A 19,412-nucleotide genomic window follows, 5' to 3' on the forward strand; every position below is an offset into this window, starting at 1 on the left:
ACCCTCCAGGTGCCATACTCGCTGGCTACACCTTGCCAACTGTCTGAAATAAACTAAGATAAGCAGCATCTGGCTGTAAGTCCTACTCAAGGGAGTTGACTCTATCACCCACTTGTGCACGAGGCCAGAAAGACTGATCCTTACCTGTGGCCTCATTATAATACTAAAGTCCCCACCGAGGTATAGGCTTATCTGCTATTTTCTGATCACGCAACGTATGTGTTAGCACAATTCTTTACTGCATCTGAGCACCCTTCACTCCACCCTGTAGGTGTAACAACACTCACCTAACTCATAAATTATGCATGTCACCCTCCTTAAGACACCACAATGCACTCCCCTTGGGGAGCCAGCCAAGAATCCTTCCTCCTGGCCAACCTTTAGGGCATAAGACTTAATATGTCTCTCTTCTGCCCAACCTTTAGGGGCATAAGACTTAATAAAGCCTTGTCTGGGAAACCTGCTTGGCCTTGTATCAACTTCTGTTTCATGGGAGCCTAAGAACATGTAGTCGGGAACACTGACAACATCTTTATTTCCAACTTCTGGACTTCAGAACTGAGACAACAAATCTCTGTGGTCCTAAGCTACCCATTTTGTGGCACTTTGTTACGGCAGCCCCAGGAAACAAATGCAGGCACGTTCTGCTCCATCTACCACTCTCTCTAGACCACAGCTCTCCCCCAAGCCCACCCCATGAGAGGCTGAGGACAGAAGCAGAACCCTTCACAGGCCACCATCACTGCTGGATGGTCACTTCCAGCACTGACTGTCTGGGAGTTCCAGCCTCAGCTCTCAGTTTCCAGGAGCAAGTGGGAGGATGAGGACAAGGAGGAATGAGGGCTCTGGCCTCCCAGGAACTGTCCCTGAGCCTCCACCCTGCTGTCCCCGAAACTGTCATTGAGCATCCACCGCGCTGTGCCTAGAGCCCAGAAAGCCTGGGACTGGCCAAACCTCGCCCCTCACTCCTCCTCTGGCCCCTCTTCCCAGCCATCAGCACTTTGGAACAGGCATGAAGCCCCTTTTAATCTCTAGAAAGGTGGCTCAGGAAGGCACAGAGAGGTCACAGCAGGTGGTCATGGTGCCTTACCTGTGTCCACTGGGCCCAGGCTGGCCCTTTAAGGGGATGATGTTGGAACAGCTGAGAAACCACCCACCTCTTCTCAGAGAGGCCAGGGAGAAAGAAAAGGGACAGCGGAAGGAGGAACCTGTGGGCAGGATGTGGAGGGTAGAGGTTCCTCCCTACAGGCACTGAGCGGAGGGATCCTTCCTTCCTGAAGCTGCCCCTGAGCCTCCATCCAGACAGGCCCTCCGATCTCTGCTGGGGCCCATTCTCAGGAGGTTCAGTCCCAGACAAGGGCTCCGGAGACTTCAGTCCATTTTCCCAAAATGGACATGATGCATCTGGCAAGTCAGGGGCCAAGAACATCCAGGACCGAGCCTTGCTGAGGACGGAAGGGAGTAACGTGCCCTGGTGGGGACGTGGGGGCCCAGTCCTCCTGTGGCCGATAGGCAAGTGGCTGTGCCCTCCACTCCGTACACCCTGCTGGCAGCACATGTTCTGAGCTCAGGTCCCAGTGCCTTCCTGCTCCTCCTCCAGGACCACAGATTTCCAAGGACCCGCTGGGCCACAGGTGAGCAGTGCAGTGGCCTCCTGGATGCAGGGCTCCAAGGCTCCTCGTCGGGTGCCAGCACAGTCCTGGCTCAGCAGCACACCAGCCCTGTGGGCCCCCATCCAAGTCTGGAACAGAGTGCAGGAGGAGGGAAGGGCTCAGATAGCATGTTCAGAACTCATCCGGGGAGCAGCTGCCTCCTTTCTGGCAAGCCCAGCATCCCACCTCCTCCAGGAAGCCCTCCTGAGGTCCACACCCAGAGGCCAAGCAGTACCTGTGTTTTGGACATTCTGTCTTTCCTCCATGTGCCAGCCCATCCTCATCATGGGACCCTGAGTCCCTTCAGGCTCCTCACCACTCCACCAGCACAGGGCCTGGTGCTCACGGTAGCCTGAACCAAGGTACAGATGGTGATATCTGCCCAGGACAGAGCCAACTCCTGACAGCATGTGCCTCAAGGCCTTTCAGCAGCTGCAGAGACTGGGCATTCCCACCACACATAAACACACACACACACACACACACACACACACACACGAGTCGCTGTCAGGACTGGTGACTTTCAAAGCACTGGGCTAAGGCTAGCAGACCTGGATCCTTCCATGGGGCCACAGGAGGCCCCCACCTCCTAAAGGAAACTGTTCCCTTGGTGAGACCAGGAACCTCCATCCTGTGCACAACACACAACACACCCTCCGTCACTGCACTGCTCCCTAAACACACAACACACCCCCGTCACTGCACTGCTCCCTAAACACACAACACACCCTCCGTCACTGCACTGCTCCCTGGAGACAAACCTACGACACCAGATCCCCACCCAAGGGTCTAAATAACCCCTGGCAGGTGCCCTGATTCTCTAGGGAAGGGCTGGTGCCTGCAACAGGATGACAGTCCAGGGGACAATCACGATCTGTGCCCTGCTCAGCCTTGTACTCGGCTGCCCAGGCTCTTGATGGTCACACCTACCACCTTGGGGAAAGGGGGAGACTCTGCCAAGAGCCAGGTGCCCGGTTTATGGTTCAAATTGAACATTTGGACAAAAATCTTGAAAACTAGGCTCCTCATTGAGAGAAAAAAGGATTTTTCTGCATAGCAAGTTGGAGCCGCGGTGTGGAAGGGACATCCTTGCCACACAGGGCCCAGGGATGCCCCAGGGTGCAGGGAGGGAAGATCCTGGAGAAGAGGGGTCAGCTTGGCCCAGAACCCAGGGAGGGGCTCTCACTGCTTCTTGTCCTTTGCCCAAAGTGAGGAGTCAGAGGGGAAAAACCAGAGACCACTCACTGGAGCCCCTCCTCTCCTCGTCCTCCCACCCAGGGGGCATGAACCGCCAGCCAAGCAGGGAGGGGAGGGGCTGATGCAACTCCCAAGTTGCTCACTGTTTCCTGGGCTGTGGGGGCCCAACAGGGCCACAGAGGGGGAATTGCAGAGCCCACTCCACAGCTGTGGTGCCAGCATGCGATCTGTGGGGACCAGGGGACCAGGGGACCAGGCAGAGCAGGAGCCCAGAGGCAGTGAGAGCCCCAAGGGCAGCGCACACACCACAGACCCTTCCCCACGGCCACAGGACAGACACCTTCGCAGAAGGAGGAGGTGAGGCACATGGTGCATGCAGACAGCTGCAAACCAGAGGGGACAGAAATAAGTCATGAGAAATTTACGTTTTTCCATCAACAGTGGAACTGGAGACATGAGAACAAAAAGAAATCAGTAATGGAGAATAAAGCTAGTTTTCCCCCACTTGAGACACAGCGTATAAATTGAAATACACTGAATATACAAAAAAGGCTCCAAGCACTGACAAGGCTCCCATACTGGCCGCCAACCCTCATGAAAGCCAACATCTCGGGCAGGCCAGAGCTCTGGGCACCCCCTGCCCCCGACGCCCTGCCGTGGTCTCTGCACACACCTGGAAGTTCCCATTGTGCACACCGCAGAGGGGCTGGAAGAACACCGCTGGAGACGGCATGTTCTAGTAGAAGGTTCTCTTCACGCTGAGGTCAGGAGAGGCCAGTCAGAGGCCTATGGGGACCCAGGTGGCCTGAGGTCACTGCAGAGGCTGGCTGAGCTTCCTTCCATCAGCAGGAGGCCCGCCCAGCTCGTCGCTGCCACTGCCTCTCTCCCATCTCATCACATCCCAACCCACTCTCAGGGCAGGACCCAACTGGGCCTCCTTGCCTAACGGCCGCATAGAACTGACTTATACTGAGGCGCGCGTCCTTTACAGCGGGAGCTGCGATGGCGGGTTCAGAACGGGGAGTTACCAGCTAGATCCTCAGCCCACAGAGGGAGCCGCACCTCCAGGAACTCTGTCTTTGCCATCAGCACATCTGTGGCTCCCACCCCACCCAGTGTCTCCCTGAGCACCTGACTTGCTGCCAAGGATCCCCTGACCCTCTCATAAGGATGTCACCTGGGGCTCCAACCCAACAGGTGCAAAGAGACCTCGCCAACCTTTCCACAAGGCTGTGCCCCATTTCCCCACCTCAGGGGTCACCACTCATATCTCATCCAGCCACACGTCCCCTCTATTTCTCCTCCTAAGACCCTGCAATTCCCTCTGCTTTGCTCTATCTCCAGTTCTTTCACTGGCTCATGCCAAATCATCTCCCTGTGGGCACCCCACTGGCCCCCACTGGCCCCCAGCAGGTCCCCCATGTCCCCTTTTCCCAGCAATCCATTCCTCAAAACATAAATTAGGCCGTGTTACACAGTTTCATACTTTCCTTTGCTCCAAGGAGAAGCCAAGCACCCTCCTGCTTAACCCCTCCCAACACCTCTCTCCCCACATCCTCTTCCTCACATCTGCGGCCTGACATGGCCCCTGCATCCCCTCTTGTAACCTGACATGTGATGCATGAGGCGTGACGGTTTATTTAAGGCGGGCCCTTGTCCATCTTGTTCTCTAAGGCATCTGCCAGGGTGAGAACAGGATCCTGAGCACACCAGATGCCCCAACTGTCCTTTCGTAGAACATGTGAACAAATGAACAAACCAAGCTCCTCCAGAGGCAGGAGACTAGGACCCCGGGCTCTTGATCTCGGTGACTCTGGGTCTGGTCGGGACCAAGCTGCCCTTATCTTCAACCTCTGCCTCAGATCCCCCTTCCCTTCTCTCCCCTGGCAACTTGACAACTCTCTACTGGCCCAGAGCAGAGACTTGAAAAGCCCACCCCATCCAGGACCAGGCAGTGGAGAGGGGAGGGGAGGAACCAGACAAGGGTGGCCCTTGACGGCCCACCCACCACACACTCACATGCCCACAGTGACACATCTGCACACACACACTAACACATGTACACCATTACCCACTCACACGTACACACACACACACACACAGCTACCTACCTGGGTGACAGCTTGAACAGGAGGTAGGTCAGGCCAGTCAGCAGGAGAAAGATGGACACAGCGACAAAGGTGTTGCCTGGCCGCCCCCAGGGTGGGATCAGAGGGCCCGTGGGCAGGAAGGGCCCAGGGCTGTGAGCAGCCTCAGTGCCAGGAGGCTCCCCCAAAACCCACCTGGCAAAAGTGCACCCTTTAGTGCCCTGGGCCAAAGTGGAAGGTTTGTGATAGGCCTTGGAGGTTTGTGTCACCTGCTGAAGGACCTTGTGTGAGCCATGCTCCTGGGCCTCACTCTTCCCATCTGCCACACAGTGGGTCATAAGGTCCGTGGGCTGTCTCAGCACTGCAGTGTGCAAGAGTCAGCCCAGCCCTCATTAAGGACACTGAGGTCATGTCCAGCCTTCAGGCAGTAGCACCAGCCCTAGTGTGCAGCCCTGCCACCCTCACTGCTAACAGGAGCCACTGACTATGGGTTCCCAGGAAGCCCCAGAGTTGGCAGGTGTTTGTGTCCTCCCTACAGACCTCGGACCTTCCGAGGAAGGGGGTCAACTGGGGCATGGCTGCCTCAGGGAGGGGCTTCCAGGAGGCTGAAAGGGTGCGGGGGACACCCAGCCCAGACTCTGGAAGTGCAACAGCCATAGCAACACCCACCTTGTCTCTGGGGAGCCTGGAAGCACACAGGCTGGCTCCACTTGCTCCACTGGCCTGTGTAACGCTCTTCCTGTGTCACGTCAGCCTCCAGTGTGGCCATCCGGACACGCAGCCTGGCCTCAAGGATAAAGCCAGGGTCCAGCTCAAAGGCTTCCAGTATGAGCCAGGTCACCCCAACAATGTGATCCCTGTGCTGGGCCCGCTGTGGGGGTGGGGACAGTTGGCAGGTGCTGAAGGTGGGGCTGGGTCCCTCAGCCCTTGAGAATACACACATGCACACGCTCACATAACACACACACGAACGCACCTGTGTTCACACAGGCACACTCACCACGTTCACGTGCACACACAGAGAGAAGGCGCACTCACACTCACACACAGATACAGCTGCATTTGCCCACAAATACACATATGCACACACAGGCAAACATGTCTACGGGCACACTTTCACACTCATCACGCTTGCATGCACACCCATATACACAAGTGTGTGCACAGAAACACACTCACATACACACTCATACACATAGGCATGCCTATGTGCACACTCACACATACAAACACAAGGCACAGACACACTCCTATGTACACTTACTAACACAAACATGGGCACACTTGTATGTGCACACACAAACACATGCACACTTACACTTATGTGCACACACTCAGAGACACAAGCACACTCTACTCACATACACACACATGAAGCACACACATGTCCATGTCAGCATGTGTGTGTGTGTGCACACACACACCTGGCTCCAGTTCCTCCCCTCCTCATCACTCCAAGTTGACCTCGCCTTATTTAGAGTGGGGAGTCTGCCCTGGACTGCTGCTCCCAGGAGAGAGGCCCCCAGGAGAGAAGCCAGCCAAAGTGTTACCTCCCAGGCCTCTTCCTGCCTCTTGAAGGCCAGCTCATAGCTGAGAAGTGTGGTCATTGACTCCAAGGCAGGACTGAGTCTCCAGGTCAGGATGCAGTGGCCAGAGCTGACGTGCTCTGCAAGTCAGAGAGTGGGTCCAGCCTCACCGGAACAGAGAGAATCCATGTAAGGCTGAAGCCCCATGGGTCTGGGTGTGTCAGTCAGCACACCCAAGACTGGGGATCTGAAAGATTCACAAGGGGCATGGTCGAGACCCTCTCAGACCAGACACCTCACTGGGAGACTGGTCCAGAAAAGCCCCAGGCGGGACAGGACAGCAGTGACTTCCTCTGGCCCCTGCAGTAACCACGTGGACCCTCCCTTCCCAGGGGCCAAGCCTGTCCCCAGGCCTGGATCTCACTTGGCAGGGACTGAGAACACTTACTGGGCCACAGGGGTCATAGGCTGCAGGGCCTTTCTCCCAGCCCCCAGGCAGCCAGGATGTTCTTGCCAAGGGGCCCTGCCCCAGGCCTATAGCTGCTGTTCACCGTGTCGCCAGGGCAGGTACTACAGGTCCACCAGGCTGACCTGATCCCTCCCGGACACGTGGTGGTAGAAAGTGGTGATGAAATTGTCGGATGGCACGAGCACTGCCTTGGGCGGCAGCACTATGGTGCACTCACTGCCCTGCCAGATGCACTTCTGTGTGCCACCAGGAGCCTGGTTGCTGAAAAGGGCATGTGTCAGCACCACGGGGCTGCTACACTATCCTGGTGCAGCTGCTGCAATCCTCACCCTCATCCCTGTCCAGGTAGGCATGGCCCTCCACCCTCACCTGATGAAGGGGAGCCAATGGCTGAAGCCCTGGCCCAGCTCTGGGGCACACCAGTGGCAATCAATCCTGAGAATGTTGGTGAGGCAGGTGAAGGTTCCAGCCCTTGCCCTGGAGACAGTGATGGCTGGGAGCCCACAGTGAGTGCTTCAGAAGAGAGCTGAGTTGGGGGGTTGGGGGGATCCGACAGCTGACATCTTAGCAGGGCAGTCACTAGTGAATGATCCCAGAATCTGTCCAGGGAAGCACTGGGAGGCCTGGGAAGTGATGGGCTCTGACCCACATGGGCAGGTCAGAACCAGAGAGGTGTCAAGAGGGTGAAGGAAGGGTTGATCCAGGGACCGGAGGTAGGGAGGTAAAGGAAGGGAGACTAGAGACAGAGGTTAAGGCTGACCCCTAGAGGACATGCCCCAGCACGGTTTGGGCCAAACCTTTCCCTAGGGCTCGGCATCGGACAACCCAGTCCCCCAAACATACCCTAGTTCTCCACCCACCTCATACAGACACGAGTGCCCAGCCCTCACCTCGTCCATCCCCTGAGACAGAGACTCCCGAGCAGACACAGGTGCAGACACAGGTGCAGACACAGGTGCAGGCCAGGAGCCAGGTGCCCATGTCTCGCCTCAGGGCCTCACTCTCCAAGCTCCAGCCTGCAAGGGACTGCTCTGAGGGCCCCGTGCGAGCCATCCCTCTCTGGATGCTCGCCATGAATTGCTCCCCAGCAGAGTGCTCAGTGGGTCTCCATCTGCACTCACACGGTGTCTTGTGAAAGACGCTGGGCACCACTGCCCAGGGTTTACTGATAAGGAACTAAAGCTCAGAAAGGCCGCTTGACCCTGCCAGAGACTCATGATTGCAGGCTGTAAGATGCACCCTCCAACTTAGATCCTGGACTCTGACTCAGCTAGATCTCCACGTCTGCCAAGAAAGCTCCTCTCTGGGACAGGCATCCTCTGCCAGCCCATCCCCTGTCCCTGGGCCCAGGCCCCATCCTGCAGGGGAATCGGGATTGGGGGAACCAGTCACTACCAACAACCACCACAAGTGCATTTTCTACTTTAATTCTCACAACAGCTCTGTAAGGGAGAAGCACTGTCTCCATTCACAGGCAAGGAGCTGAGTCCCAAGAAGGGAAGGAGGAGAAATCACTTGCCCAGGGTCACATAGACAACCTCTATGCATTTATTTATTTATTTATTTTTTTTTTTTGAGACGGAGTCTCGCTCTGTCACCCCGCCTGGAGTGCAGTGGCGCGATCTCGGCTCACTGCAAACTCCGCCTCCCGGGTTCATGCCATTCTCCTGCCTCAGCCTCTCCGAGTAGCTTGGGACTACAGGCGCCTGCCACCACGCCTGGCTAATTTTTTTGTATTTTTAGTAGAGACAGGGTTTCACCGTGGTCTCGATCTCCTGACCTCATGATCCGCCCGCCTCGGCCTCCCAAAGTGCTAGGATTACAAGGGTGAGCCACCGTGCCCGGCCGCATTTATTTAATTAATTATTTATTTATTTATTTTTGAGATGGAGTCTCCCTCTGTCGCCCAGGCTGGAGTGCAGTGGTGTGATCTCGGCTCACTGCAACCTCCAACTCCTGGGTTCGAGCGATTCTCCTGCCTCAGCCTCCCAAGTAGCTGGGATTACACGTGCCCGCCGCCACACCCAGCTAATTTTTTTGTATTTTTAGTAGAGGCAGTTTCACCGTGTTGGCCAGACTGGTCTTGAACTCCTGACCTCAAGTGATCCACCCACCTCGGCCTTCCAAAGTGCTGGGATTACAGGCATGAGCCAACGTGCCTGGCCTCTATGCATTCTTTCTCCCTTTTGTGTTCTTACATAAAGACCCATCCCAGGATCTGCCCCAGGAAGGTGGACAAGGGTGGCAGCAGGGTATCCATGCAACAGATGGCACTTCCTGAATTCTATCTGTTGCACTCCTGTTCGAAGGTACCTCCAAAGGACAGCACCACCAGAAGGACGAAGAGCCCCCCTGCTGGAGTGTGAGGCCTGGGTCCCAGGATCTCTGGGGGCGCCAGAGGTTGGCTGGAGATGAGGCACTGGGGGTCAGGAAGTTCTTGGGTGTGAGAAGGCTACTGATGCCCCATCACCCCATTTGCAGCTCCAGATGATACACCCACAGCCCGTAGGCAGGAAGCAGGGCCAGCCTGGTTACAAAAGGCTGATTAGTGATAAGGAGAAGAAAAAAAACCAGACATACACGCAGGCTACACTCTTAAGGAAAAAAAAACCAGACATACACGCAGGGTGCACACTCTTAAGGAACCCGCACACCCTCAACAGGCATCAGGCACTACTCTAACCCCACTCTGCCCCACTCCCGATAGCGTATCCAGGTACCCATAGGACAGTCCCCTGTTAAGACCGATGATCAGGAATCCTCACCCTTTCTAGAATGGAGCTTGCAGCCTGGAACCACCAGCCGCAGCATGAAACACCATGGCAAGTTCTCTGCAGCAGTGTCTGTCCCTTCTTGCAGCAGGTACTGGAAAGGTAGGAATGGGGAAGACAGTCAGCCTGCTCTTGGGATATGTGAGGGCAGGGTGGAGTGACCACCAGGACCTGGGGAAGCACAGGCACAACAGCCACAGCTGAGAGCTGGCCCAGGCCCCAGAATGGACAACCGCTGTCCTAACAGTGGAGAAACACCCACATCGGTGTAGAATCAGGCCAGGCCAGCCACAAGCTAACCCAGGAGCAGATGGCTTGAGAGCAGGGAGTGGGTGGCTCCAAGCTCAGCAGGCCTCATTTCTAGACAGGGAGAAGGGATGGTAGGGCAGGACCCATATGTGACACCTGAGAGCTGCAAAGGAGGCCAGGACACACCCTGGGGAGCACTGGAGAGTTGGGTACAGCAACAAGGCAATATGGCCATCTGAGGGGAAGGTCTCTGCTTTTCCTCTGCACTGAAAACTCACAGCTGTACCTGGTAAGCTGAGCAGGGCAGGGTTACCACCCTCCTACAGATGAAGAAACTGAGGCTCAGAGACCTGGGACCTGTCCAGCATCTGGCTCCTGACACCTCTGTTCTTAGCACATTCCCACCAGCTTCTACACAAGCCTGTGAACTTCCCGAGGGCAGCGCCTGCAAGTCACCCTCAGCACATGCCCCAGCAGAAGGCAGCACAGTGCTTTATAAATGGGGTGGAGCTACAGGCAGACCTGCCTTTCCCCATCCTTGACCACAGGGCCAGGCAGCCAGGGCAGGTGTACACACCCCCCACCCACATGCTCCCTGCTCCTGGTTGTCACCAGGGAGGCCTCACCACAGCTCAGACAACACCCGGTCACAGGACGGTTGTGAGAGCAGGAGGGGAAAGCAGTGTCTGCCACCTGGGACAGAACTGCCCCTGACATCCCTAGACCTGCTGGGGAGCCTGGCTGACATCACTGCCTGGCACAGCTTCTCCCGCATTGGGTCTGTGGACACAGCCTTCAGCCCATGGTCACTCTGGTCCCTTCTCAGAACCGTACCTATTCCATGGCCTCAGCATCAAGGCCTGGCCCAGAAAGCACTGGGCCTCATGGCCTGCCTGCCCTGGTTCCCTGGCCCCTGCGAAGCTGTGGGCTGCTCTGCAGCTGGACCCCTGCCTCAGACCACAGGCTCTGCCACACCCACGGGAGGGTCTTCAGACAACCTCAGCCCTTCCCCCTCCATTAGCCGGGCATGGTGGGCCCACGCCTGCAGTCCCAGCTACTCAGGAGGCTGAGGTGGGAGGACCACCTGAGCCCGGCAGGTTTAGGTTGTGGTGAGCCATTATCACACCAGCTTACTCCAACCTGAGTGACAGTGAGACCCTGTCTCCAAAAAGAAAACCAACAACTGCAGCAAGAATATTCCCAAAGTTGAGAAAACTAATGCAGCAAAACAGGAATCTACTAATATGTGTTAAAACTGGCAGTGGTAAAAGCGTGTGTGGATCAGGAACAAGCTTAGGTGGACAAATGTAAGAAGATTGTGAAACCACAAAGTGCTTAAAGTGTATGGTTTTTCACTGCATCATCATTATTATTATTTTTGGACAGAGTCTCACTCTATCGCCCAGACTGGAGTCCAGTGGCATGGTTTTGGCTCACTGCAACCTCCACCTCCCGGATTCAAGTGATTCTCCTGCCTCAGCCTCCCAAGTAATGAAGGGGGCCTGCCCCTCCACACCTGTCGGTATTTCTTGCAAGGTGGAGATGAGAGACTGAGAAAAGGAAATAAGACACAAAGACAAAAGTATAGAGGAAGAAAGGTGGGCCCAGGGGACCGGCGCTCAGCACGTGAGGACCTGCACCGGTGCTGGTCTCTGAGGTCCCCCAGTATTTATTGATCACTATCTTTACCATCTCAGCGAGGGGGATGTGGCAGGACTATACAGTAAAGGTGGGAAGAGGGTCAGCAGGAAAACGTGAGCAAAGGAATCTGTGTCATAAATAAGTTTAAGGAAAGGTGCTGTGCCTGGATGTGCATGTGCACGTAGGCCAGATTTATGTTTAACTCTACACAAACATCTCAGTGCAGTAAAGAGGAGCACAGCGGCATTGCCGCCAGCATGTCTCACCTCCAGCCACAGGGCGGTTTTCTCCTATCTCAGTAAATAGAATGTATGGTTGGGTTTTACACCGAGACATTCCATTCCCAGGGACGAGCAGAAGACAGATGTCTTCCTATCTCAACTACAAAGAAGCCTTCATCTTTCACTAATCCTCCTCAGCACAGACCCTTTACGGGTGTCGAGCTGGGGGACTGTAAGGTCTTTCCCTTCCCACAAGGCCGTATCTCAGGCTGTCTCAGTGGGGGAAAACCTGAACAATACCCAGGCTTTCTTGGGCAGAGGTCCCTGCAGCTTTCCACAGTGCACTGTGTCTCTGGTTAATCGAGAATGGAGAATGGCAATGTCTTTTACCAAGCATACTGCCTGCAAACACATTTTTAACAAAGCACATCCTGCACAGCCCTAAATTCCCTAAACCTTGAGTCAATACAGCACATGTTTCTGTGAGCACAGGGTTGGGGCTAAGGTTACAGATTAACAGCATTTCAAAGCAGAAGAATTTTTCTTAGTACAGATCAAAATGGAGTTTCTTATGTCTTCCTTTTTCTAGATAGACACAGTAACAGTCTGACCTCTCTTCCTTTCCCCCACAGAGTAGCTGGGATTACAAGCATGCACCACTATGCCCAGCTAATTTTTGTATTTTTAGTAGAGATGAGGTTTTGCCATGTTGGCCAGGCTAGTCTCGAACCTCTGACCTTAGGTGATCCACCCACCTTGGCCTCCCAAAGTGCTATGATTACAGGCATGAGCCACCATGCCTGCTTCACTGTATTATTCATCAGCAAGACCTCTGTGGGAAATATCTGAATCCATTATCAGTGGTGAATCTATTGACTCTTTCAGTGGTGTCAATGTTATACTTCATTTGCTCTCCTGCACGTAACCAGCATTCACAGATGCACATTTGCAATTGATTTCAATGACAGGCAACATTAACTTTGAACCCCAATTAAGCAAAATGGCATCCACTCTTCTCAGTAATAGACCCACATTACAAAAATTAAACTCAATTATTATTACGTTTTGAATTTTGCCTATAATCACATTCTGAGGTTAAATTCAAAAAAAGTAAAGAAGTAGTATAAAATTTTTTAAAAATTGCCTATAAAAAATATATGGAAGTTGCCAGCCTGGGCAACATGGCAAAACCCTGTCTCTACAAAAAAAAAAAAAAAAATTAGCTGGCCATGGGGTGCACCTATAGTCCCAGCCACTAGGGAGGCTGAGGTGGAAGGATCACTTGAGCCCAGGAAGTCCAGGCTGCAGTAAGCTGAGATCATGCCACTACACTCCAGCCTGGGCAACAGAGTCAGACCCTGTCTCAAAGAAAATTAAAAAGTAAGTAATTATACTATTCACCCTCGGACCCTTAAGAAAACAGTTTGTAAACCCCTCAAACAGGTTATTAATATATCCACTATATAGACGAGGAAATGAGGGCAGAGGTTCTGCAACTTGACCAGGGTTTCATAGCTAAAGTGCAGTCAGGGACACTGGCTTCAGAGTACATGATGTGTACCACAGATCCATGCAGCCTTCCAACAACAACATTGAACAGAAGAACTGTCACCTGAGGAAATAAAACTAACAGCATAAGCAGAAGACCTTACAGATAATGCCCACATGATAAAGTCATATTTGGGAAACCAGAACAAACTATTCTGAACTAGGGCCAATTAGAGATAATAGGCTCAGGAACTGGTTAACATGTTCAAACAATACGAAAACAATCATATTAAATGTAAAGATTGGCCGGGGGCAGAGGCTGACGCCTATAATCCCAGCACTTTGGGAGGCCAAGGTGGGCGTATCACCAGAGGTCGGGAATTCGACACCAGCCTGACCAACATGGAGAAACCCCATCTCTACTAGAAATACAAAATTAGTCAGGTGTGGTGGCACATGCCTGTAATCCCAGCTACTTGGGCAGCTGAGGCAGGAGAATCGCTTGAACCTAGGAGGCGGAGGTTGTGGCGAGCCAAGATTGTGCCATTGCACTCCAGCCTGAGCAACAAGAGCGAAACTCCATTTAAAAAAAAAAAAAAGAAAGAAAGAAAGAAAGAAAAAGTAAAGATTATACCATTACTGGGAAAGATACCAAATCTCAAAAGAGTAAAAACTGTGCCAAAAGCAGAAATTTAAGTACCACAATTTCATAAGCAAGAATACACTATTAAAAGATTCGGAGGCCGGGCGTGGTGGCTCACACCTGTAATCCCAGCACTTGGGGAGGCTGAGGTGGGAGGATCACTTGAGGCCAGGAGTCTGAGACCAGCCTGGCCAACATGGCGAAACCCAGTCTTTACTAAAAATAAAATAATTTGCTGGGCATGGTGGCGCATGCCTGTAATCACAGCTACTCGGGAGGCTGAGGCAGGCGAATCGCTTGAACTTGGGAGGCAGAGGTTGCAGTGAGCCAAGATCGTGCCACTGCACTCCAGCCTGGGCAACAGAGCAAAACTCTGTCTCAGAAAAAAAAAAAAAAAAAAAAAAGATTTGGAGTGGGGAGTGGTGGCAGCTATTTAGAGGCCAAGGCGGTAGGATCACTTGAGCCCAGGTGTTTGAGGCCATCCTGGGCAACATAAACAAGACCCCATCTCCTTGAGAGAGAGAGAGAGAGAGAGAGGTTGATTTATAAAGCAATTAAGACTGGGGCCTTGACCAAGAATCAATTATCAATAACCTAGACCCAGGTAGTCTGAGGTGTCCTTTCTCTTCTGAGAGTTGAATGATTAACACAGAAAGTATAAAGTATAAAAACATAGTGCCAGGTGCGGTGACTCATGCCGGTAATCCCAGCACTTTCGGAAGCCAAGGTAGGTGGATCATCTGAGGTCAGGTGTTTGAGACCAGCCTGGCTAACATGGTGAAACCCCGTTTCTACTAAAAAGACAAAAAAGTAGCTGGGCATGGTGGCATGCGCCTGTAGTCCCAGCTGCTTGGGAGGCTGAGGCAAGAGAATCACTTGAACCCGGGAGGCAGAGGCCGCAGTGAGCCGAGAGAATGCCACTGCACTCCAACCTGGGCGGCAGAGCGAGACTGTGTCTCAAAAAAAAAAAAAAAATAGAATCTTATACATTTAATGCAACCCTAGGAAGCAATCAGGGAAGGTTCAAAAAATGAATAAGGGAATAAGAATAGGAGTAAAGAAATAAGTTGAAATACCAGTGATGAAGATTTTCATAGCCTCTTCAAATCTAAGTATGTAGTCAATTTTGGGATTACTGTGATTTGGGGTTTGCTTTCTACCTAATAAGCTATTTAAAACACTGAGAAGGCAATATTAGAACTTTCATTTTAATGAAATATTCAGAATTTTGATTAAAATAAATACTAAATTAAGTTTACAAGTAACAGTTAAATATTTAGAGACATTTAATGTACTAAGTTTTGCGAACAGTACAAATATTTAAGAGTGTTGATTGAGGATGAATGCGGTGGCTCACGCCTGTAATCCCAGCACTTTGGGAGGCTGAGACGGGTGGATCACGAGGTCAGATCGAGAGCATCTTGGCTAACATGGTGAAACCCAGTCTCCACTAAAAATACAAAAAGATTAGCCAGGAGTGGTGGCGGGCACCTGTAGTCCCAGCTACTCGGGAGGCTGAGGCAGGAGAATAGCATGAACCCATGAGGCGGAGCTTGCAGTGAGCCGAGATCGCGCCACTGCACTCCAGCCTGGGCAACAGAGCGAGACTCCTCTCAAAAAAAAAAAAAAAATAGTGTTGATTGGGAGTAAGGGAATATCAACTGCCAATAAATGTAGAAGATGAAAGAACAGGACTTTAAACAGCACATACTTAGTTATGGGTCTCCGTCTCCTACCCATACAGAAAAACTCCCCAACATTCATGACTTCATCCACTCTGACTAGCAGATAGGCCACATTTCCTGACACCCTGGCTCTTCACCTCAAAAGGTTTATCTTTCCACTACACCAGCAAAGACCCTCAGGATACACGATTCACACTGCCAGCTAAGCATCGACCCCAAGGGACAAGGTAAGCACACACTGAAGCAACTGGGCCATCCTAGTCCTAATCCCTACAACGGTGTCCACCCTGAGAATTGCAGCACTTGTAGAAGTTGGTCATCAGCTTGTCTGCAGAGCGAGTCTGAAGATGCATGAAGTAAGCATGAGGATGTTTACATTTGAGACATGGCTCTAGCAATCAGAAAAAGGAAGAAGTAACGCGCATTAAAAAAAAATGTTGCTCATGACTGTTAAAAGTAGGTATTACTTAATTTTTTTTTTTTTGAGACGGAATCTCCCACTGTCGCCAGGGCTGGACATCAGTGGCACACTCTCGGCTCACTGCAACATCCGCCTTCCAGGTTCCAGCAATTCTCCTAACCAAAACCCTAGCCCTAACCAAAACCCTAGCCCTAACCCAAACCCTAACCCTAAACACTAACCCTAACCCCTAATGCTAATCCTAACCCTAACCCCTAAAACTAACCCTAAACCTAACCCCTAACCCTGACCCTGACCCTAACCCCTAACCCTAACCCCTAACCCTAATCCCTAACACTAACCCCTGACCCTAACCCTAACCCCTAACCCCTAACCCTAACCCTGACCCTAACCTACCGTGACCCTGACCCTGACCCTGACCCTACCCTAACCCTAACCCCTAACCCTAACCCTAAACATAAGCATAACCTCAACCTCAACCCCAAGCCTAACCCTAACGCTAACTCCTACCCCTAGCCTTTCTTACCTTTTACATCTGTCCAGATTCTCCAGTAGAAGCAGGGACTCTTGGCTCCCAGGTGTGCACCACTGCATGTGGCACGGGACTCCATATCAGTCCCCAAATAGGCACGTGAATGCTCACAGTGCCAGCCATGCAGTGGAAGCCCAGGGTGTATTCTCACCTCCATGACCAGGGCCCAGCGCCTACATCAGGCTAATCAGGGCTAAAGTGAGCTAGGGCACCAAAGGTCTTCTTAAGACCAAGGCCACGTTGTGCCTCCTGTCACAGAGCAAGACGCAGCAGCCTTCCAAGTCAGGGGCCCTTCCCTGACGACACTCCAAGCTCAAAGCACTGGACTTTCACACAGTGAGGCTGCACACATTATTCTGTTTAAATCTCCACCTAGGCCACTGGGAGAAAGGGTGATAGAGGGACACTCGTATTGCCCTATGGTATACATGCTCTGGTTTATATGACTTCAAGCCGTTTACAAGAAACTCAAGCTGAAACACTACTTGTTTCCAACTTTTTGTTTGCAGAGGATTTGCAATTTACACTCCAAAACAAGACAGCCACAGAGCCCACTACTCCTCCTCTGAAGTCGCTCCAAGGGCCTCCGCATCAGTCCTAGAATTGGACTAACCTAACCTAACCTTACAGAGGCCCAGATCTCACCTGCCCAAATCAGACATTTTAACACACACAGCTCTCAACAGCAGGACTTACAGACACAAAACTCTAAGGTAACGGATTGTCTCAACTCCTTCGTGTCTCAGCGAACTAAAACACTGCCTAGCACAGGTGCACCATCAGCCTTATTCACTGAATAAACCTCTGTATATTTTATTCATCTTTGATTCTGGAAATGATATAATGAACATAAAAATGTTTTATAAATTGGACTAAAGACCTTTGAGGTCTCTTCACAGGATCCTATCTGGTGGACCCCCAAATCTGCCAACACAGAGAAGACATCCGTAAACACGTGCAGGACAGAGGCCAGACAAAACCATCTCTCTCAGCCTCAAAGTGGCCTGGCAGTCACATGTGGGGTCTGGCCTATTTGACGAAGTCAGGCTTTCGGCTCGAGGCACCCTACTGCACTGCAAAGCCAAGTTCTGCCGAACAAAGAAAAAACAGCCTGCTCACCCTCACTAATATCCCAGGTGGTAAGCTAAGAGCATTATCTGCTTGACACCCCTCCTCCTCCACCCTCCATATCCAAGCTATCACCAAGGTCCTGGCAATCTTACCTCCTAAATGTCTCTCAAATCCACTTCTCTCCCTTCAGTGTCCAGGCCACCAGCATGACTTCTGCATATGTGTAGCAGCCTCCTCGCAGGATGTAAAAATGCAAATCTAGTCATAGGCTCTGTGAAAGGAAAATCTTGGGGCCCCAAAATTACTAAGCTAAAGGGAAAAGTTAAGCTGGGAACTGCTCAGGGCAAACCTGCCTCCCATTCTATTCCAAGTCACCTATCTCCTCACTAAGATAGGTGCACATCTGATTGCCTCCTTTGGAGAGGCTAATCAGAGACTCAGAACAATGCAACATTTGTCTGTCACGTATCTGTGACCTTGGAAGCTCCCTCCCTGCTTCCAGTTGTCCCCACCTTTCTGGATGGAAGCAACGTACTTCTTACATATATTGATTGATGTCTCATGTCTGCCTGAAACCAAGCTGTGCCCTGACCACCTTGGGCACATGTCGTCAAGACGTCCTGAGGCTGTGTCACGGGTGCACGTCTTTCTAAATTACCTGAAACCATCTCAGGTAGGGTTCATAGCTCCCTTTCCCGAACCCTCCCAGGAGCCCCTCGTGGGCGCCCAGGTCCTGCATGCTGTTGTGGCCCAGGCTCACCTGGAGCAACTCGACTCTTCGTTACAGCCTCGTGAACCTTTCAGTTCCTAAGGCTGTCTAGCCTGTGAAAGGAAAATGAATCTGGGGGCCCCAAAATCACTAAGCTAAAGGGAAAAAAGCTGGGAACTGCTTAGGGCAAACCTGCCTCCCCTTCTATTCAGAGTCACCCCTCTGCTCACTAAGATAGGTGCATATGTGATTGCCTCCTTTGGGGAGGCTATTCAGAAACCCAAAAGAATACAACAGTTTGTCTCTCACCTACCTGTGACCTGGAAGCCCCTCCCTGCCTCGAGTTGTCCGGCCTTTCCCGACGGAACCAACGTTCATCTTACATATTTTGATGTCTCCTGTCTCCCTAAAATGTATAAAATCAAGCTGTGTCCCACCTTTGGCACATGTCAAGACCTCCTGAGGCTGTGTCACGGGCGTGCGTCCTCAACCTTGGCAAAATAAACTGTCTAAATTGACTGAGACCGTCTCAGATATTCGGGGTTCACAATGCACGGGGACGTCCCCTGGGGCAGCGCCCCTCCTCCACCGAGCTCACTCGCTTCCTCCTTGTGTGTTTTCTTCAGAAGAAGTTTCACAGCTACTTGGTCCACACCTGTCTGCCCCACAGGACCCTCTCTTCTCCACAGGCACATGGGCGGCGCACCTGCTGAGCTGTGTGGAGAGGACCAGGTTCCTCTCCTAATTCCTGCTCAGTTACTAACAAATGTCGACAAGTCGAGAAAATTGCTCAAATTTACCCCATCAAAGAATTAAAAACTGGTGAAAGCTTGACCTGTGCCCCCCACCCCTGACGTGCTCACCCCTCCACTCCCTCTAGGCGGGCGGCTCCCACTGGAGCCTCAGTACCACACCCACAGCCGGGAGCCCCAGTCCCGCACTCGGCCGCACGCGCACTCCCTGCGGCCCTCCCGCCAGGCGCCGCGCTGGGCAGCCCGCGCCCCGGCGGGGTCCTTCAGGCCTTCGGCCGGGCAGCCTCCCTCGGGGTCC

General features: G+C 52.5%; 1 protein-coding gene across 1 annotated transcript; it reads right to left on the reverse strand.

Moving 5' to 3' along the window:
• Positions 1–1,363: 1,363 nt before the first annotated feature.
• Positions 1,364–19,305, reverse strand: LOC115830471 (interleukin-9 receptor-like). The gene is given in 10 exon segments (XM_030808702.1): positions 1,364–1,741; positions 4,961–5,089; positions 5,602–5,807; positions 6,487–6,600; positions 7,014–7,185; positions 7,301–7,408; positions 7,803–7,977; positions 9,702–9,796; positions 18,676–18,768; positions 19,226–19,305. Coding segments are annotated over 9 exon segments (1,101 nt in total). The 5' UTR covers positions 18,741–18,768; positions 19,226–19,305; the 3' UTR covers positions 1,364–1,704.
• Between the last annotated feature and the right edge of the window lie 107 nt (positions 19,306–19,412).

This window comes from Nomascus leucogenys, unplaced genomic scaffold (genome assembly GCF_006542625.1).
Source record: "Nomascus leucogenys isolate Asia unplaced genomic scaffold, Asia_NLE_v1 000381F_48397_qpd_obj, whole genome shotgun sequence".
Lineage (NCBI taxonomy): Eukaryota > Metazoa > Chordata > Mammalia > Primates > Hylobatidae > Nomascus > Nomascus leucogenys.